The 15848-nt window shown below is 42.0% G+C and overlaps 1 protein-coding gene across 1 annotated transcript in view; it reads left to right on the forward strand.

Annotated features, from left to right (window-relative positions):
• USP13 (ubiquitin specific peptidase 13) overlaps positions 1-15284 on the forward strand; it is a 112387-nt gene extending 97103 nt beyond the window's left edge. The window contains exons 20-21 of the mRNA XM_044251836.1: positions 8831-8915; positions 10467-15284. Of these exons, the coding sequence (XP_044107771.1) occupies positions 8831-8915; positions 10467-10560 (179 nt within the window). The 3' untranslated portion in view covers positions 10561-15284. The remainder of the gene's footprint in view (positions 1-8830; positions 8916-10466) is intronic.
• Positions 15285-15848: the final 564 nt, after the last annotated feature.

The raw sequence follows: 15848 nt of genomic DNA on the forward strand, positions 1-15848 counted from the left end.
TTTTCCCATTTTTATTGAGGTTTTCACCAGCTTTTTATTGATTTATATGAGAGTTTCGTATATTGCACATTAGCTTGGGAGTACCTGGTTAGTCTACAATACTGAATTTTTCAGGCCAGAGACATGCTACCTTTTTTTTTTTTAAATTCATCTCTTTTTTTTCCCACCTCTGCAAAGCTGTATGTTTTTCTTCATAAACTTCCTGTGTATTTCTGGTTGAAATTCTTCTCAGAATTACATTTTCTCTATGACTTATGAATACAAATTTTTCCCATTATATTTTCTAAATTGTTACTGCTGAATTTTGGAAAGTTCCTAATCTTGTAATTAGCTGTTCTGTAAGGATTTCATTAGAATTACATTGAATTTAGGTTCGCTCCTAGGAGATGTATATTCTGTGTAAGCAGGTTGTTTACATTCCCAAAACACTGCTTTTGACCTCTTTTTTGGGTTGGTGAGTTGATGAAAGCATTTGGTTTGGGGGGTGTGAAGACAATTTAACAGCTTAAGTAATCGTTTTTTAGGAGCAAAATGGAGAGTCAAAACAGATAGTCAAACCAAGTAAAACCAGCAACTTCAGTTTTCTGGGTTCTGCTGTAAGGGGCGGGAGAGCCGAGCCGCACTTGTCCAAGCAAAAAGGGAAGTATTGTATCACAAGAGCTGGACAGGGCTGGGGAGTCCTGACTTGAGGCATGCCCTTGATTCTGGGACTGAAACCCTTTCACCGGGTTGCTCCCCTTGGCTGTACTTCTCTGGGTTGGTGTGCGTCTCAGATAGGCTCTTTTTAATGGTCACAAGTTGGCTGCCAGTGCCTCCTACTATGTATCTCTCCAGGTGAAAATCCAGCCAAGCATCGTCCTGGAGTTCCTAGCGAAGGTCCTGGCAATCTGAGACTCGGGCTGCTCAGCCCTCCCCCAGTCACTGGCCCCACTCATGGAGCCTGAGGGTGGAGACCTCTTCCCTCCTAGCTTGTGCGCAGAGAAGGGAAGCATGATCCCTTCAAACGCTCGTTCAAATGTAGTCCTGGACCAGGAGAATCAGCATCCCCTGTGAACAGCATCACCTATGAACTGGTTAGAAATGCAAATTGTCGGGCCCCACTCAGGGCCTTTGAGGGTAGGCCCAGTGATCTGGAGGTCAGCAGGCCCCTCTAGGCCATTCTGATTCAGCATAAATTTAAGAGCCACCGTGCTAAAAGCCAGATGAGGTTACTATTGCCTTAAGAAGGAGGACAGTAGCTGCTGGGACGTGTTACACCATATTAACACTGAAAATAATGACAAGATAGGAGTTTGAATGGGAAAAAAATTGTGACTCTATAAGTACACGGTTTAAAGGAGCACTTGTATCAAATTCTTTAGGGAATATGTTAACTAAAAATCACTCTTACACTTTTTTGAATGAGGAAATAATGTCATTGCATGAAACTTATTTTCATGTTGTCTAGTTTGCTCAGAAGAATTAGTGCTAATGACACTGGGTCAGATAGTGGTTGTCCTTCACTGATCGCCTGTTGTGCACTAGGCACTTCCTGGACAGCTTTCCTTTACTCCTGCAGCTAGGAGTTCACATGAGCAAATGGGCCCCAACACGGTAGGGGCCTGGATGGTGGAAGAACCAGCTGGGAATTCAGGTCTGTGTGATTTTTTTTTTAAATTTTTTATTTTTTATAAACATATATTTTTATCCCCAGGGGTACAGGTCTGTGAATCTCCAGGTTACACACTTCACAGCACTCACCAAAGCACATACCCTCCCCAATGTCCATAACCCCACCCCCCTTCTCCCAACCCCCCTCCCCCCAGCAACCCTCAGTTTGTTTTGTGAGATTAAGAGTCACTTATGGTTTGTCTCCCTCCAGTGTGATTTTGAAGGCAGTGCACTTCCTCTTTCATCTTACCGCAGATCTGCTAAATCTCAAGGGAGGTGGGACTATTTTTCGCAAGGCTCTCTTCATCATTACGTTCTGCACATTTGAAGGCTATCACCTTTTTGTTGAGTTTTTAAAAATTGTAAAAGTGGAAAATTGGGTCTTTAGTTTGACCTATCTGGGCTTCTGCCATTTGAAAAATTATTTCTGTTTCGATGCTGCACTTAGTGTTTAATCTATCTTTCTTTCTTTCTTTCGTTCAGAACTCACTGATTGCCAGTGTAATTAAAATGTGATTAGGCTGTGATTACTCAAAAGCTGCTCTGGCTTCTCAGCCACATCACTGTAATGGCTCCAAGAGCTTCTAGGGCAGCAGAGATTTTCCAGGAAGGGGAGCAGAGAGACATTTCGTTTTTGTAATGGTGGGGCTCCTAATGCACCAGGCTCCCTGAGGAATGCAGCAGGAATGGGATCCACAGAGCAGGAAGGTACAGCCCCATGGGAGCTAAACACCAGTGGTTTACTTGAGGGCAACGCCTCCTAATGCAGCTGGGGTCCAATGCTCATCCTGCTTCAGCACCTGTTTGTAATTCCTGTGGGTTCCCCCCCACCCCATGGTGTTATCAGAAGTAAAGAGGAAGTCACTCTGAAATAAGCTAATTTATACTGAAGTACGAGTGACTGAGAACTAGGAAGCATGGAGGCAATTGTTTGGTATTTGGAGTTTTAGGTGGTATAATAAAGAGAAGTCAAAGGGTTTTGGTAATTTTGAGCTGTGTGGGGCTGGGAAGGCAATTTGTGGGGTTGAGGAGGCAAGGACAAGGATTCTGTCCTTGTTGTCAGCTGCCTGAAGCTGTTATTGATTTACCCAAATGCTCCTTTTGCTCTTTTTTGAGGGTATTCTGAAATTTTCTGAAAGCTCTAAACCCAGATCCATCCATTTCTCTCTCCCTACCTCCCACTGGTCTTTTCTCAGAGCAGGGACAAGGGAAATCAAGCTGTTCTGGGTAGAAATTATTTGCAGATTGAAGGTGTTTGTGAGTTAAATGTTAGTAAATTAAGAATGATATTTTCCCCTCCGTTGTACAGAGGAAATTAGAGGTGGGTAATGGAACAGATTATTGAAGTTAGGAAGACTCCGTTGGAAAACTCAGTTTGGGTTTCTCACCAGGAGGCTGTGGAGCCCCTGGGGTTTTGGGGGTCATTTCAGGGAGTCTTTTGGTGTTTGTGTATGCTGTGCACTCTCTCCAGACTGACTAAATAATGTCACACTCTTATGAGATACTACTACTTTTCAAATATACATAGATGCTATAGGGTTTATAAAATATAAATTAATTGAACTGCATTCCGGAATCTAGAGCTGCTGTGGGTCATTATGTGTTGTCAAACTATAATTTTCAAGAAGGTAAAATCATGATTCTCAGGTACATCTAAACTGAGCACAAATCACAGATTTTCTTCGACTCGTTAATTAATGAGGGAACCACCTAGCTGTGGTTATTACCGGTTCAAAGCATCTGAGAAGCTAGGATAATCAAAGATAATTTGATTGCTGAGTTAAATATAAAATTACTGTCTCCAGATTATAAATCCTTGAAGTTATATGTTCTACTGGACAGAAATTTTTCTACCTTTACTAAACAAAAATCTGTAAGTTAATGAGTAACTTGACTAATTCTGGTATCTTTAATCAGTAGTAAGCAGTGAGGGTGCCTGGGTAGCTCAGTTGGTTATCTGCCTTCAGAGTCCTAGGATCCAGTCCCGCATCGGGTTCTCTACTAGGTGGGGAGTCTTCTTCTCCCTCTGCCCCTCCTCCCCTGCCCTGCTCCTGTTCATGCCCGCCCCCCTTGCGCATGCAAAAAATAAATCAAATGTTAAAAAAAATAGTAAACAGTGAGATGAACTTTCATCCCTCTAGACCAGGGGCCAGCATACCTTTCCTCTAAAGGACCAGATATTAATGTTTCAGGTTCTGTGGGCCATAGTCATGTCATGACATATTTTTGTCCCTCTCCTCCTCCCCTTTCTCCTGGGTGGTACAAAAGTAGGCTATAGGCTGGATTTGGCTTATGAGTCATTGCAGTATGCTGGCCCCTACCCTAGACAGTCCTTGGGTGGCCATTCCTCCATAGGACATGAAAGGACAGGCTGCCTGCCTTTTCTGTTTTCCAAGTGTCACATTCGTTTTCTGAAGGTACTTTTTCAAAGAGTAAAATCAGAGCACCATTGCTGTTTTGTTGGGTAGGGGTAGGGGTGGTAAAATTTTGATATGAAAAAATTCTCCATATTAGAAAGGTTGGAACCATTTTCCTATGTTCAAAGAAGGACGCGTTTTGTTGGGAAAGGGAAAGGGGGAAAGTTGCTAGTTTCAGACTATGTTTAATTCTCGCTTTCTAGAGGGACATGGTGGTTTAGGCAATGTTGTCTAACTTTCCTATGCAGGTCAGCATTTTAAAAATGATTGGAGGGGCACCTGGGTGGTGCATTTGGTGAAGTGTCTGACTCTTGGTTTTGACCCAGGTGATGGTCTCAGGCTCAGACGATCTTGGCCAGTGTCAGGCTCCTGTCTGCTTGAGACTTTCTCTCCTCCCTCTGCCCCTCTACCCTGTGCTCACATGCTTTCTCTCTCTTAAAATAAATAAATAAAATCTTTTAAAAAAGTGATTTGCCTTGACTCAAACTGTCTTTTCTATCTACGTGAAAAGGGGTCTGCGCATCTTTTGGGAATGTGTACACTGATGCTGTTTTTTTAGAAGGGGCCCTCTGAGAACTTGGAGAAGAATCAGTAGTAGCTTGTCTGTTAGGTTTATTCACCTTCGTGTTTTCGTTGGAAGCAAATACTAATTGAGATTTCTTACCTGTTGAGTTTTTGCAAATGTGTTGAGAGAGATGCTCTCTTTTGCTGTCAGTTCCAGCAGGAGATCTTGAATAATGCATGGGGTGGTTGCTTGTATTGATAAACATGGTTAATTTTAATTTAGGACCAAGATTTATGCTAATCTTTTCCCCCTTTAATTCATTTTTATGATTCTGAGTATACACTGAATTGTTTTTAACCAAAGAGAGGAGAAATGCCTTGGGGGGCTTAATGACATGTTTGGGCATGTGGACTGTATGGATCTGTCCCTTTCTTTGTCAACTTGTTTTGTCAACCCCTTGGCTGTGTTGGTATCCAAGCAGTGTGTCATTGTATGACCTGGCTTGACATGGACAGTGCTCATTAAAGAGTCTGTTCAGTTAGTTACGTCATTGTTTTGGGGAACAGTGCATGGTGGAGGGAAGCCTTGGTTGGGGTGTCATGTCCTTTCTTTATTTCATGAAAATTCTAAGAGAACAGCTTCATTTCGGGAGACCAATACTGTATCTCAAGCTGAAGAATTGGGCTGTGATACAGATGATTCCAGAAGAGTTTTAAAAACCAACAGGGAGGGCAGACCAGAATAGGGTTCCTGGTAACTATCTCAGAAACTAAGTGCCAGGCAAAACGATTGTCATTCACAGTTGTTTTTGCCTAGATTCTGGTTTTGAACTTGGGTTTGTTTGTTTTTTGTCATCAATTGGTATAACAGCAACAAAAACATAATGATGGGAAAAACAATTCCCTCTGTGTCATTTCTTTCTTTCCTTTTTTTTTTTTTTTAAGATTTTATTCATTCATTTGACAGAGAAAGACACAGCGAGAGAGGGAACGCAAGCAGGGGGAGTGGGAGAGGGAGAAGCAGGCTTCCCACCAAGCAGGGAGCCCAATGTGGGGCTCGATCCCAGGACCCTGGGATCATGACCCAAGCTGAAGGCAGATGCTCAATGACTGAGGCACCTAGATGCCCTGAGTCATTTCTTTTTTTAATGATTATTTTACTAACTTTAACTTTATACTTTGGTAGGTGGTTTATAAAATATATACAATGTAAGATGATATAAAAACATGTGAAGAAATGGAGTGAACAGAACTATTTTATTTATATATTCAGCAAATACTTATGACATGCCTGTTGCATGCTGAGCCACCATTTTCTGTGCCAAGAACATTTCAGTAAACATAACAGACCAACTTCTTATCCTTATGGAGCTATATTCTAGCCAGAGATAAAGGGGATAGACAATAAATAAATAAATACACAAATGGGTTTGGAGATGGCAGGAGTTACTTCATGTTATCAGTCAATAATAAAGCAAGGTTGGGGGGAGGTTAGGGGTCAAGGTAGGAGTGGAAGGGAGAGTTGGTCTTTTATAACTTGGTACAGGAAGACCTCTCTGAGGTGACATTTCATCCACGACCTCAGTGAAGTGAGGGGTAAGTCTTACGACATCTGAAAGAAGAGTTTCAAAGAGGGAACAATGAATGTAGAGGCTTGAAGGCCAGAACACGCTGGGTGTGTTTGAGGAGCAGCCAGGAGGCAGGAGTAGCAGGGGTGCAGTGAGGGAGAAAGTGGGAGTAGCTGAGGTGGAGTGAGAGGGAAAGAGGGAGTAGCTGGGGTGGAGTGAGGGGGAGAGAGGGGAACTGGGGTGAAATGAGGGGGGATTTGGGAGGAGGTGGGCTTCATAGATCTTTGTAAAAGGAAGAGTTTACTCTGAGATACAGGATGAGATATAATTTGACTTCCATTTAAACGCCACTGTGACAGCCATACTGAGAATAGTTAGTAGAGGGGAAGGAAGGAAGCAGAAAGCCCGGATAAGGGGGTGTTGTAAAAATTCAGACAAGTGATGATCGTAACTAGGATCACACATTACTAGTGGAGGTGGTAAGAAGAGGTTGGATTCTGGATATATTTTGAAGGAAATGTTAACAGGATTGGCTGATGGATTGGAAGTGTGTAAAGAGCATGAAAAAACCTGAAATTGTAACTTGCATGTCAACTATACTTAAAAAATGTATCAGAAAGGGGAAAAAAAAAAAGTATGTGAGAGAGAAGCCAAGATTTTGTCCTGCATGGAAGAATGGAATCACCATTAACTGAGATAGATGAGTAGAGAATGCCCAACAAACTGGAAATGAAAGGGAGCTTCCTCAACTGGACAGCATCTACAAAACACCCACAGCTCATATCATGCGGAATGGTGACTGACTAAATGCTTTTCCCAAAAGACCAGGAATAAGACAGGGATGTTCACTCTCTCCATTTCATTCTTTCTTTCCTTTTCTTCTTTTCTTTCCCTCTTCTCTTCCTTCCCTTCCCTTTCCCTTCTTCTCTCACTCCTACCTTCCTCCCTCCTTCCCTCCTTCTCTCTCTCTCTTTCTTTCTTTCTTTCTTAGAGAGGGAAGGGGGCAAGGGGCAGACGGAGAGGGAGAATCTCAAGAAGACTCCCTGCTGAGCACAGAGCCTGATGTGGGGCTCCATCACAGGACCCTGAGATCATGACCTGACCTGATATCAAGAGTCAGATACTTAACTGACTGAGCCACCCAGCCACCCCCACTCTTGTCATTTCTATTTAGCCTTGTAACAGGCCTTCTAGCCAAGGCAATTAGGCAAGAAAATGAAATAAAGGGCATCCAGGTTAGCAAGGAGGAAGTATAACTTATCTCTTTCTGCAGAAGATACAATTTTGTATATAGAAAATCCTAAGGAATCTACTAGAAACTATTAGAAGAATAAGTGGGTATAGGAAGATTGTAAGAAACAAGATTAATATACAAAATTCAATTTTATTTCTGTGCATTAGCAATGAACATTCAGGAAATTAAGAAAATAATTCCATTTAATATCATGAGACTAGATGAGATCACCCAAAGAGAGGGAAAAAAATCAGCATAGAGAAAAGAAAAAGTCTGTGGTCTGAGCTCCAGGTCATCAGTGTTTAAAGGTCAGGGAGGTGAGGAGGAGCCAATGAATCAGCTAGACAACCAAGAGACCGTTATGGGCTGGGGGCAAATACTTGAGGAAGAAGGAGGTGATTAGCAGTGTGTGATGTGGTGAAGGCGGGTAGGTGGGGACTCGCCGTTGAGTAAGTAGAAGAACCTGGGTGAACAGCAAGGGAAAGAAGGAATGAGTGAGAGAGGGTTGAGGGAAAGGGTCTATCCAGAAACAATACTTTGGAAAATGGAATAAAAATAGAGCGCTAGAAAAATGAATATGTGAGCCCATTTTTTCCTTATTAGATTTCACAAACGCACTATTATGAAAGTTTGCAAGAAGGTGCTCAGTTTCTATACCTGTCTCGTCATAGCCTGTAAGAGTTTGCAGAGTGGACTGGTACCCACTCTGTGGGTCCATGGAATCCACTCTGTGTTGTGTGGGTCTAGCCCAGGCAAGGGGAGCCTGAGCTGAAATTAATCTGGAATGGGTATGTACCGAATTCTCTGATAGACGGCAGGAGGCACTTGTTAGAGAATAAACATTGGTCTTGCACCCGAAGGCTATATATTTCCCTGTTCAGAAAGAACAAAGTCTGAATTTTGGTCCCATGTAGTTTATTGTGAGCAAGTCAGAAACCACAGGAAGCCTATTCTGAAGCGTTACCCCTGTCTATAAATGACGACAGCTATCTGCTGTCTTCCTCATAATCCTGACATTTGAATGGTATTTTAGTCTGAATTGCTCATTTACGCTTTATACAACCCTGTGAAGTGGGTGGATTTTTCGTCTCAGTGAAGAAATGGACTCTGAGAGAGGAAACAGCTCCTCCATCCTCATGCTGCTTAAAAATGATAGAGCCGGGACTGCCCCTTTAGACCATGAGCTTGCCACCAGACTCGACTGTGGGATTTTGAATTCTCTTCCAGATAGGAATTAAATGCCGGCTGTGCTTGGATAGTTTATGTCCTGTGTTATTATGAATTTGCAGGTTGAAGTTGGTGAGTATGTGTGGGTGTGTGTTCTCAGCAAGGTAAATAAACTGCCTTTCAATGTAAGCAGTTGCTGGGTTGCACCATTGTTGCCTTTAATTCTGATCAGAAGTGCTCTTGGTTTCTAGAAATGCTGCCTTGTAACAGAGTTGTTTCCTCTTTCATAGTGTATGAATTATTTGCATTCATCAGTCACATGGGAACATCTACAATGAGTGGCCATTATGTTTGCCATATTAAAAAGGAAGGAAGGTGAGTCATGTTTAGAAAATCGATGATATCTATGTTTTATTGAGCATCTACATATGCTAGGCTCTCAGTGAGGTGTTGCACATATTATCCCATTGGTTCTCACGATGGTTTTGTAGGGATTTACTCTCAAAGCCATTTTACACATCAAGACCCTGAGGTTCAGAGAAGCTGAGTAGCGGTAACTTAGCCTGGAAGTAGCCATGTCAGAGCTGGCATTCAAAGCCACTCCCAACCATCTTACCAAAGTGACTTCCCAAAATAAAGATGCGTCCTGCAGCAGAATGTGTGTATGTTTGGGACCTCCATAGGATTGTCAGTTTTAGCCCACAAAACAAAAAAGTCAGGCGCCCTGTTAAATTTGAATTTCATATAAACAATGAATAACTTTTTAGTATAAACATGTCTTAAATATTCCCTGTGATGTATTTATACAAAAACTTATTTAATGTTACTTCCCTGCCATATAAACTTGACTGGGTATCCTGTGTTTTATCTGGCTTCCTTACACATCCATTCTTTTGCCCTATTGTGGTCTTGCAGTAGGCGTCTTGGCTCTGTAGGTAGAATCGCTGGATGTGTGGTGAGCCAGTAATGAGCCATTTACGGGATGTAAGGCTGCTGCTCTCTTCAGGACCTTCTCCTTGGGGCTCTAGCCCCATTGAGCCCTCTGGTTTCTCTTCTCTGAGCTCCTCTCTGAGCAGCCTGAGGCTCAGCCTCGTGCTTGAGGCAGTGCTCAGCCATGTGGATGCCGGAGAAACCTAGAAACTTGCCCTGTCCTGGTGGGACATTGACTTCTCATGCCATGCCACACACTGTGGGAGACACTGGTTCCCACCGTGGACTTAAGTTGTTCTCCCTTTTGGTGTGTCTTTTAGTGTTGTCTTCTTAACTTGATTAATGAAATAGTTGAGCACAGGCTGATTGATAGTAAATTCTTTTTATTACCAAGCATGATGCTCTTTTCAAAATACTTTTCCTTAGAAAAATGCTTAATTATAATTCAAAAAGCAATAAAATTTATGGTAAGGAATTTGTAAAATTCAGAAATAGAACAAAGAATATGTTGTTTGAAAACTTAAAGATAATCATTGTTTATGTTTCAATACATTTCTCTTTTATGGGAAAGGGTGTACATTTGTATACACGTATATTATACATACAAATGTACGTAAGCATTTATAGCTTTTCTAAAAGCTTAAAGTACGCACACGGCACATACACTTTTTTTAACCCTGTTCCCACGTCATACTATATTGTGAGTATTTTCTCATTTTACCAAATATTGAGGCCATCTGTGGACTTCTACAAAAGGGATTTTGAGACCAAAGGGCTTAAAATGTTTGGTGACTCTTTTCGTAACTACCTTTTGATGGAGCTCAAGAATAAAAAAGGCAGTTACAGTTTCCCACCAGCATTCTCTCTTTTTATACAGTAGGCTTGAGTTTGGTTATCTTAAAACAACTCGCTGAAGTATGGCACAGTAACTTGTTTTCGGCAAAGCTTTCTGGGACTGACTGAAATCCATCGAGCTCTTCTGTCTTTTGTTTTCAGGTGGGTGATCTACAATGACCACAGAGTGTGTGCCTCAGAAAGGCCCCCCAAGGACCTGGGCTACATGTACTTTTACCACAGGGTGCCACGCTGAGCCTCAGATGCGTCAGTCGGCGAGAGGAAGCCACACGCCTTTTTAATTTGCCAAAAAAAAAAAAAAAAAAAAAAAAAGCAAGCAGAAGTTGGGACAACCAGACATGAAGGAATACATGGGGTATTTATAGTTTATTTAAAGAACATCATTTGACGCTTTCTGAAATAGAACTGGGAAGAAATTTCTATTAGTGATGATACACTACTGTAGATAGTTTTTCTTTTTATAAATGTTTAAGGAGAGGATGATTTAAAAAAAAAAAGTATTTATATTGCTGGTGGGGGATCTGCCACTGTCACACCAAAAAATGGGAATGTGCCGCCAGCCCTCTATTATGATTTGGGGGCCAGTGGTGTGGCCTCACCTACCCCGCCCCCCCGCAGTAAATGAAAAGCCCATTTTTGTTTCATATCGAAAATCAGTAATGGGGATGGGCTTTATTTGTGACACAATGTTTTCATTATACACAATTTCTGACCTATCCATGTATAGAAGATTAGAGCATCTGCAGTGAAAGGTATTTTTAATTTAATCGTATCAAAAATCATAACGTGATTGTGTGAGTGTGTGAGGGTGAGACCGTTGTCGTCAACCAGGAAATCTGTGCCGGGCTGGTTTTTAAAGGTTAAAGCAGTTGGTATTAAGCATAGCTGGGAAAAGCGAGTAACTATTTTAAAGAAACTATAACTCAGGAACAGTTTTAAAAATTGGCTCCCCGCTTAGATTTTCAGGCGTAAAAAGGGCTGAGTCGTCCCTTTAAGTGCTGTTGAGAATTCACCGGGGTTTGTGACATTTGGTGAAATAAGGCCAGATGCCCCCGGCAGCACAATATTGTTCTTTGCCAAACAAAGGTAGGTAAATTCTGGTTCTCAGCAGCCCTTCCCGCTAAGGCATAGTGTGTACTTTTAGTTAAAATAGCTAATCTTACCATAACACGTAACAATTCCCTGGAATCAAAGTGCCCCAAATTTGTCTGTAATTTTCTTGTCCCCGCACTCTTTGCCTGCCTCCGTTTCTCCGTTTTCCTGGGGCTAGAGTCTCCTCTTGGCCCTCTCTTGACTAATCACCTCCCAAATAGCAGTGTGATCTCGGGTGCCTTAAGGGCCTCGGGTGCAAAGAAACTTTTTAGGACATTATGAAAGACCATCTTTTCCATTTTGGTATCTTGGTATTTTTATTGCAACCTGGGATTAGATCAGAGTTTCAAATGCGATGAAAAAGTACAACAAAAGTGGTTTAACGTCTTCCTGCAGCTCTGTACTGAATTCCAAGGTCTCTGGAGTTTCTATTTCAGATTGACCAGTCAAATGAAGAAGGATCTATTGCAATCTGCTTAACATGCATTTGATTGGTAGCAAGGATCTTTCTAGAAACTGTAGGAAAATAAAGTAGAACCAGCTGGGTAAAATGCCACACAGACGATTGATTACAACATGGTGAGTGGTGAACAGTCAGGATTCTGGGTATGATCAGGGCCCTTCTCTGGGGAGTTCAGCTACACCGTGTGTTTGTGAGGGTTGCTGTGCCCGAGGCCCAGGGCCAAGATGTGGGTGCTGCCCCTAGCTGGGCAAGTCCCTCATCCTCCCTGTGCCTCATTTTCCTTATCTGCACAATGACACCTGCTCTCTCTTGCCCACTATACTTTGAGAATATGGTGAGATTTGATACAATGACCCGTGAAAGAGTAGCACGTCGGGTGCCACGCGGGTCCTAGTAGGGTGTTCTCCCTCCTTCTCTCACCTTATGTTTTCTTCAATTTGGGAACAAATACAATTGGCATAAGGAGGGAGCTCATGGTGCAGTAATACTCTCTTTACTCAGTTGTGGCCACTGATGTCCTCTTTTAACGTTGACTCGGAAATCCTAAAACAGCCCCTCCCTGTCATGTGAGTCTCTGACTCCTGTAGAAAACCCCATGTTAAGCAGCCTTACAAAATCCAGTCACCTTCGGGCTGAGTGTCATGGAAAAATGACTCCAAACACACGTCAACAATGCCTTGTTCTCAACACTTTTACAAAGCAAAGGCCTTCTACGGGAGTGGGGAGAGGTGGTTATTGGGGATTTGGAGTGAAATGTGGACAAAGATAGCATGTGTATTTTGAACAAAATAAAAATTTTGGTATAAAACTTTGCAAAATGGTGTAAAATCAGTATAAGACTATAGGCTAGATATTATTTAATTTCATTAACTAGAAAAATAAACTTAGCCCTTCCGATGCCTAAACATATTGTAAGAAAGTATACTACGGCTGCCTTTTTTTTTTCCTGCCTCACAAAACAAAAGGGCTATTTCTACAAGGCAAAGTTTTGTATATGTGCTATTCTTTACTTCAGATTGAGAGTTGGGGAAAAACTAGAGCAAATAATCGGTTTCTTTCTTGCTTAAAAGTGTATTTATATGTATACCTTCATATATACAAGGTAGGTTTCCCTGGAATAAAAGTCTGGAACATACTGCTCCATTTTCACACATATGTTGATGAGATTAATTGTGACTGAAAACTGGAATAACGTGTAGATTTTGTCAGCTATCAGCCTGTGAGGAGTCCTCTGTGTGAGGTGTGGTGGTATACTTGTGAAATTCTCACTGTGTGTGGGTGTATGTATGAAAGAGTGTACTTTTTTTTCCTGTAAATATCTTTTGATATCCATTTGTGTCAAATCCCAATGAATGTGTCTTTGGAAAATGTATCAAAGTTTTTATTTTGTCAATTCATCTAAATGCCCATATAACTAATTGGAAATCCAGTTTGGTTCAGATTGGGATTTTTTTTTTAAGGGTAAAAAGCATGCAGAAAGGACTAGCGGAAGAATCATGTTTTAATGCCACTTTACATCAACGTTGCTTCAGTGTTTTGAACAGACTTGGCTGTTTTCTTTCAACTATAAGAGAATGTGCCTGCCATTTCCCTGTGCTCACTTTGGGCTGTAGAAGCCTACCCCCACTCGCTTAAGCCTGTGACTCCCAACATCTTTTATTTCTAAGACCAGCAAGGCCCACTGAGCTGTGCACGCACCCCAGTGCCTTGGGCCCTTTACCTCTCTGGGCTTTTTTCTTTACAGTGAATGCATTAAGTTGGATAAGCTCAGAAGTCCCTTACTGCCCTAACATTCGATTCTATTTTTATTTTTCTGCGGTTACCACGGGGGCCAGAGGCGGGGATGTGAGGGATCCCATAGGGGTCTGTTGTAATGTGTTGGTTCATTGCAGCTCGTACACCTGAGCTTATAGAATGTGTCATTTTTAGTGTCCACACCTCAACCCCTCTGCCCACTTTCTTGGGTAATTATTCTACTTTTTTCCCATTCTTGAAATGCTTCACGTCTCAGTACACGAGATACCTTGTCTCCATCCCCTTCAAAAATGAAAAACCTATTTAGAACACCTTCTGTGATGAAAGACCTCAGAACCACTTTCGGCTAAACCTGTAACATTTATAGAATATGTTCTTACTCAAATTCAGTTACAGCTAGGATCCCCAAATAAGTAAGGAGAAAGTTGTCTATCACAGAAAGGATATCTTTCCTCTTGTAGGCATTACTGTTGCTAAATTGCATCACCTATGGAGTCCTGGGGAGGTGGCAGGTGACGAGAAGGACTAGGGGAAAGGATCAGATGAAATGTGATTGTACCCGTCACCTAGGTCATACATCCTAGGTTACAGAGTAAGATTCTGTACTCTTAAGCCGGGGTATAAGAGCACCTACCCAGTACGGTGAAGATTCCCTACTCTGTATATGTCTTGAAAGAGATTGTATTAAACCTCTCCAGGTCTGTGCTATTTGGTGCAGTCATCAGTAGCTATGTGTGGCTCATGACCTCTTGAAATTGGGCTTGTCCAAATCGAATTTGTGCTGTTCATGTAAAAAAAACAAAAACAAAAACAAAAAACAAAAACACACCAGACATTCAAGGCTTGGTACCAAAAAAAGGGAATATAAAATATTTCATCCATATTTTATGTTTTTTACATGACAATATTTTAGATAAATAAGGCATTATTAGATTTCACTTTTGATTTTTTAAAAATCTGGCTACCCAAAAATGCTGTGGCTTGCTTTGCACTTGGATAGCACTGCTCTGGACTGTAGATGGTGTGGGTTAGGCAGTGAGGTGCCCCATGTGGAAGGTCCTTCTCCCAAGCATCCAGATAGACAGAAACAGCGTACATACTTTTGCTGGAGTCAGGAGCCCTGTGAGAGACACAGAATGCCTTATGGAAAGCAGAAGATTTCCCTGTGTCAAAACCAGTATGTATAAGACTCCACTTAAAAAACAGAAACAAATGAACCCCAAACCTCATTCCTTCAGCTTTGCTTAGAAGCTGCTAACTTTGCACTCGTTTTTCCAGCATCTTCCACATGCCAAGGATGTTGGCAACAGGAGAGTGTTGGGCATATTTGCTTCACTTTAGGCAACATTCTCTTGTGGTCTCCCCTCCCCCAGGTATTGTCTGGTCTGTTCCGAGCTGGGTGTGTTGACATACGGTGTAGATCTTGCCACTCCTGTCGGCCTTGGCAGAGGCTGAGCCTGTCGCCTGCGCCCACCTGCCCAGCAGATTTTGATGTTGGCTCCTGAAAGAGTTTGTATTTATTTTATTTTGCACTAGTCACAGTTGTTGTTAAAATATCTCAACTGTTTGGGGAGAGCATTGCCTGTGATGGAAAGAGAGATGGATGATTTATTGCTTCAGTTGTTTTAAATTAAAGGCTATTCTCACAATCTGAGGTCCCTTTACGGCTCTTTTTTCTTTTGCAAAATGCCAAGTAAACTGATTCTGCCCTTTTCAGGTTCTCATCCATCAGTGGAACAGGTAACTTGAGACAGTGACTAATTTTATTTCTTTTTAGGGTTTCTTTCTATGGGCACCAGGGCCGCCTCATTCCCATCAGTAATGGAATGTCAGCAATGATGCAAGACGTTACTTCTTGGGGGTGGAAAAGACTGCAGTGGGGAAGAGTCTGATGTCTTTTAGACTTTCTCTACTGGGTGTACAGTTGAATACTGGAGTCAGTTGGGAGCCTTCTGTGGTTCTCTGACTCAGTTTTTGGTAGCTTCCCTAATGCAGGGGCAAGCACACTCAATACTGATTGCACCAAGGGATTTCAGCATTTCCGTGGCATCATGTTTGTAGGGTGTATGAGTTTCCTGTTGCTGCTGTAACAACTGGTCATAATTTTAGTGGCTCAATGGAGCACGTTAGGTGAGATATCTGAAAATGGGTCTTACAGAGTTAAAACCTCAGTAGTGGCAAGGAAGCTCCATTCCTTGCCTTTTCCAGCTTCT

Source organism: Neovison vison, chromosome 6 (genome assembly GCF_020171115.1).
Source record: "Neovison vison isolate M4711 chromosome 6, ASM_NN_V1, whole genome shotgun sequence".
Classification (NCBI taxonomy): Eukaryota; Metazoa; Chordata; class Mammalia; order Carnivora; family Mustelidae; genus Neogale; species Neogale vison.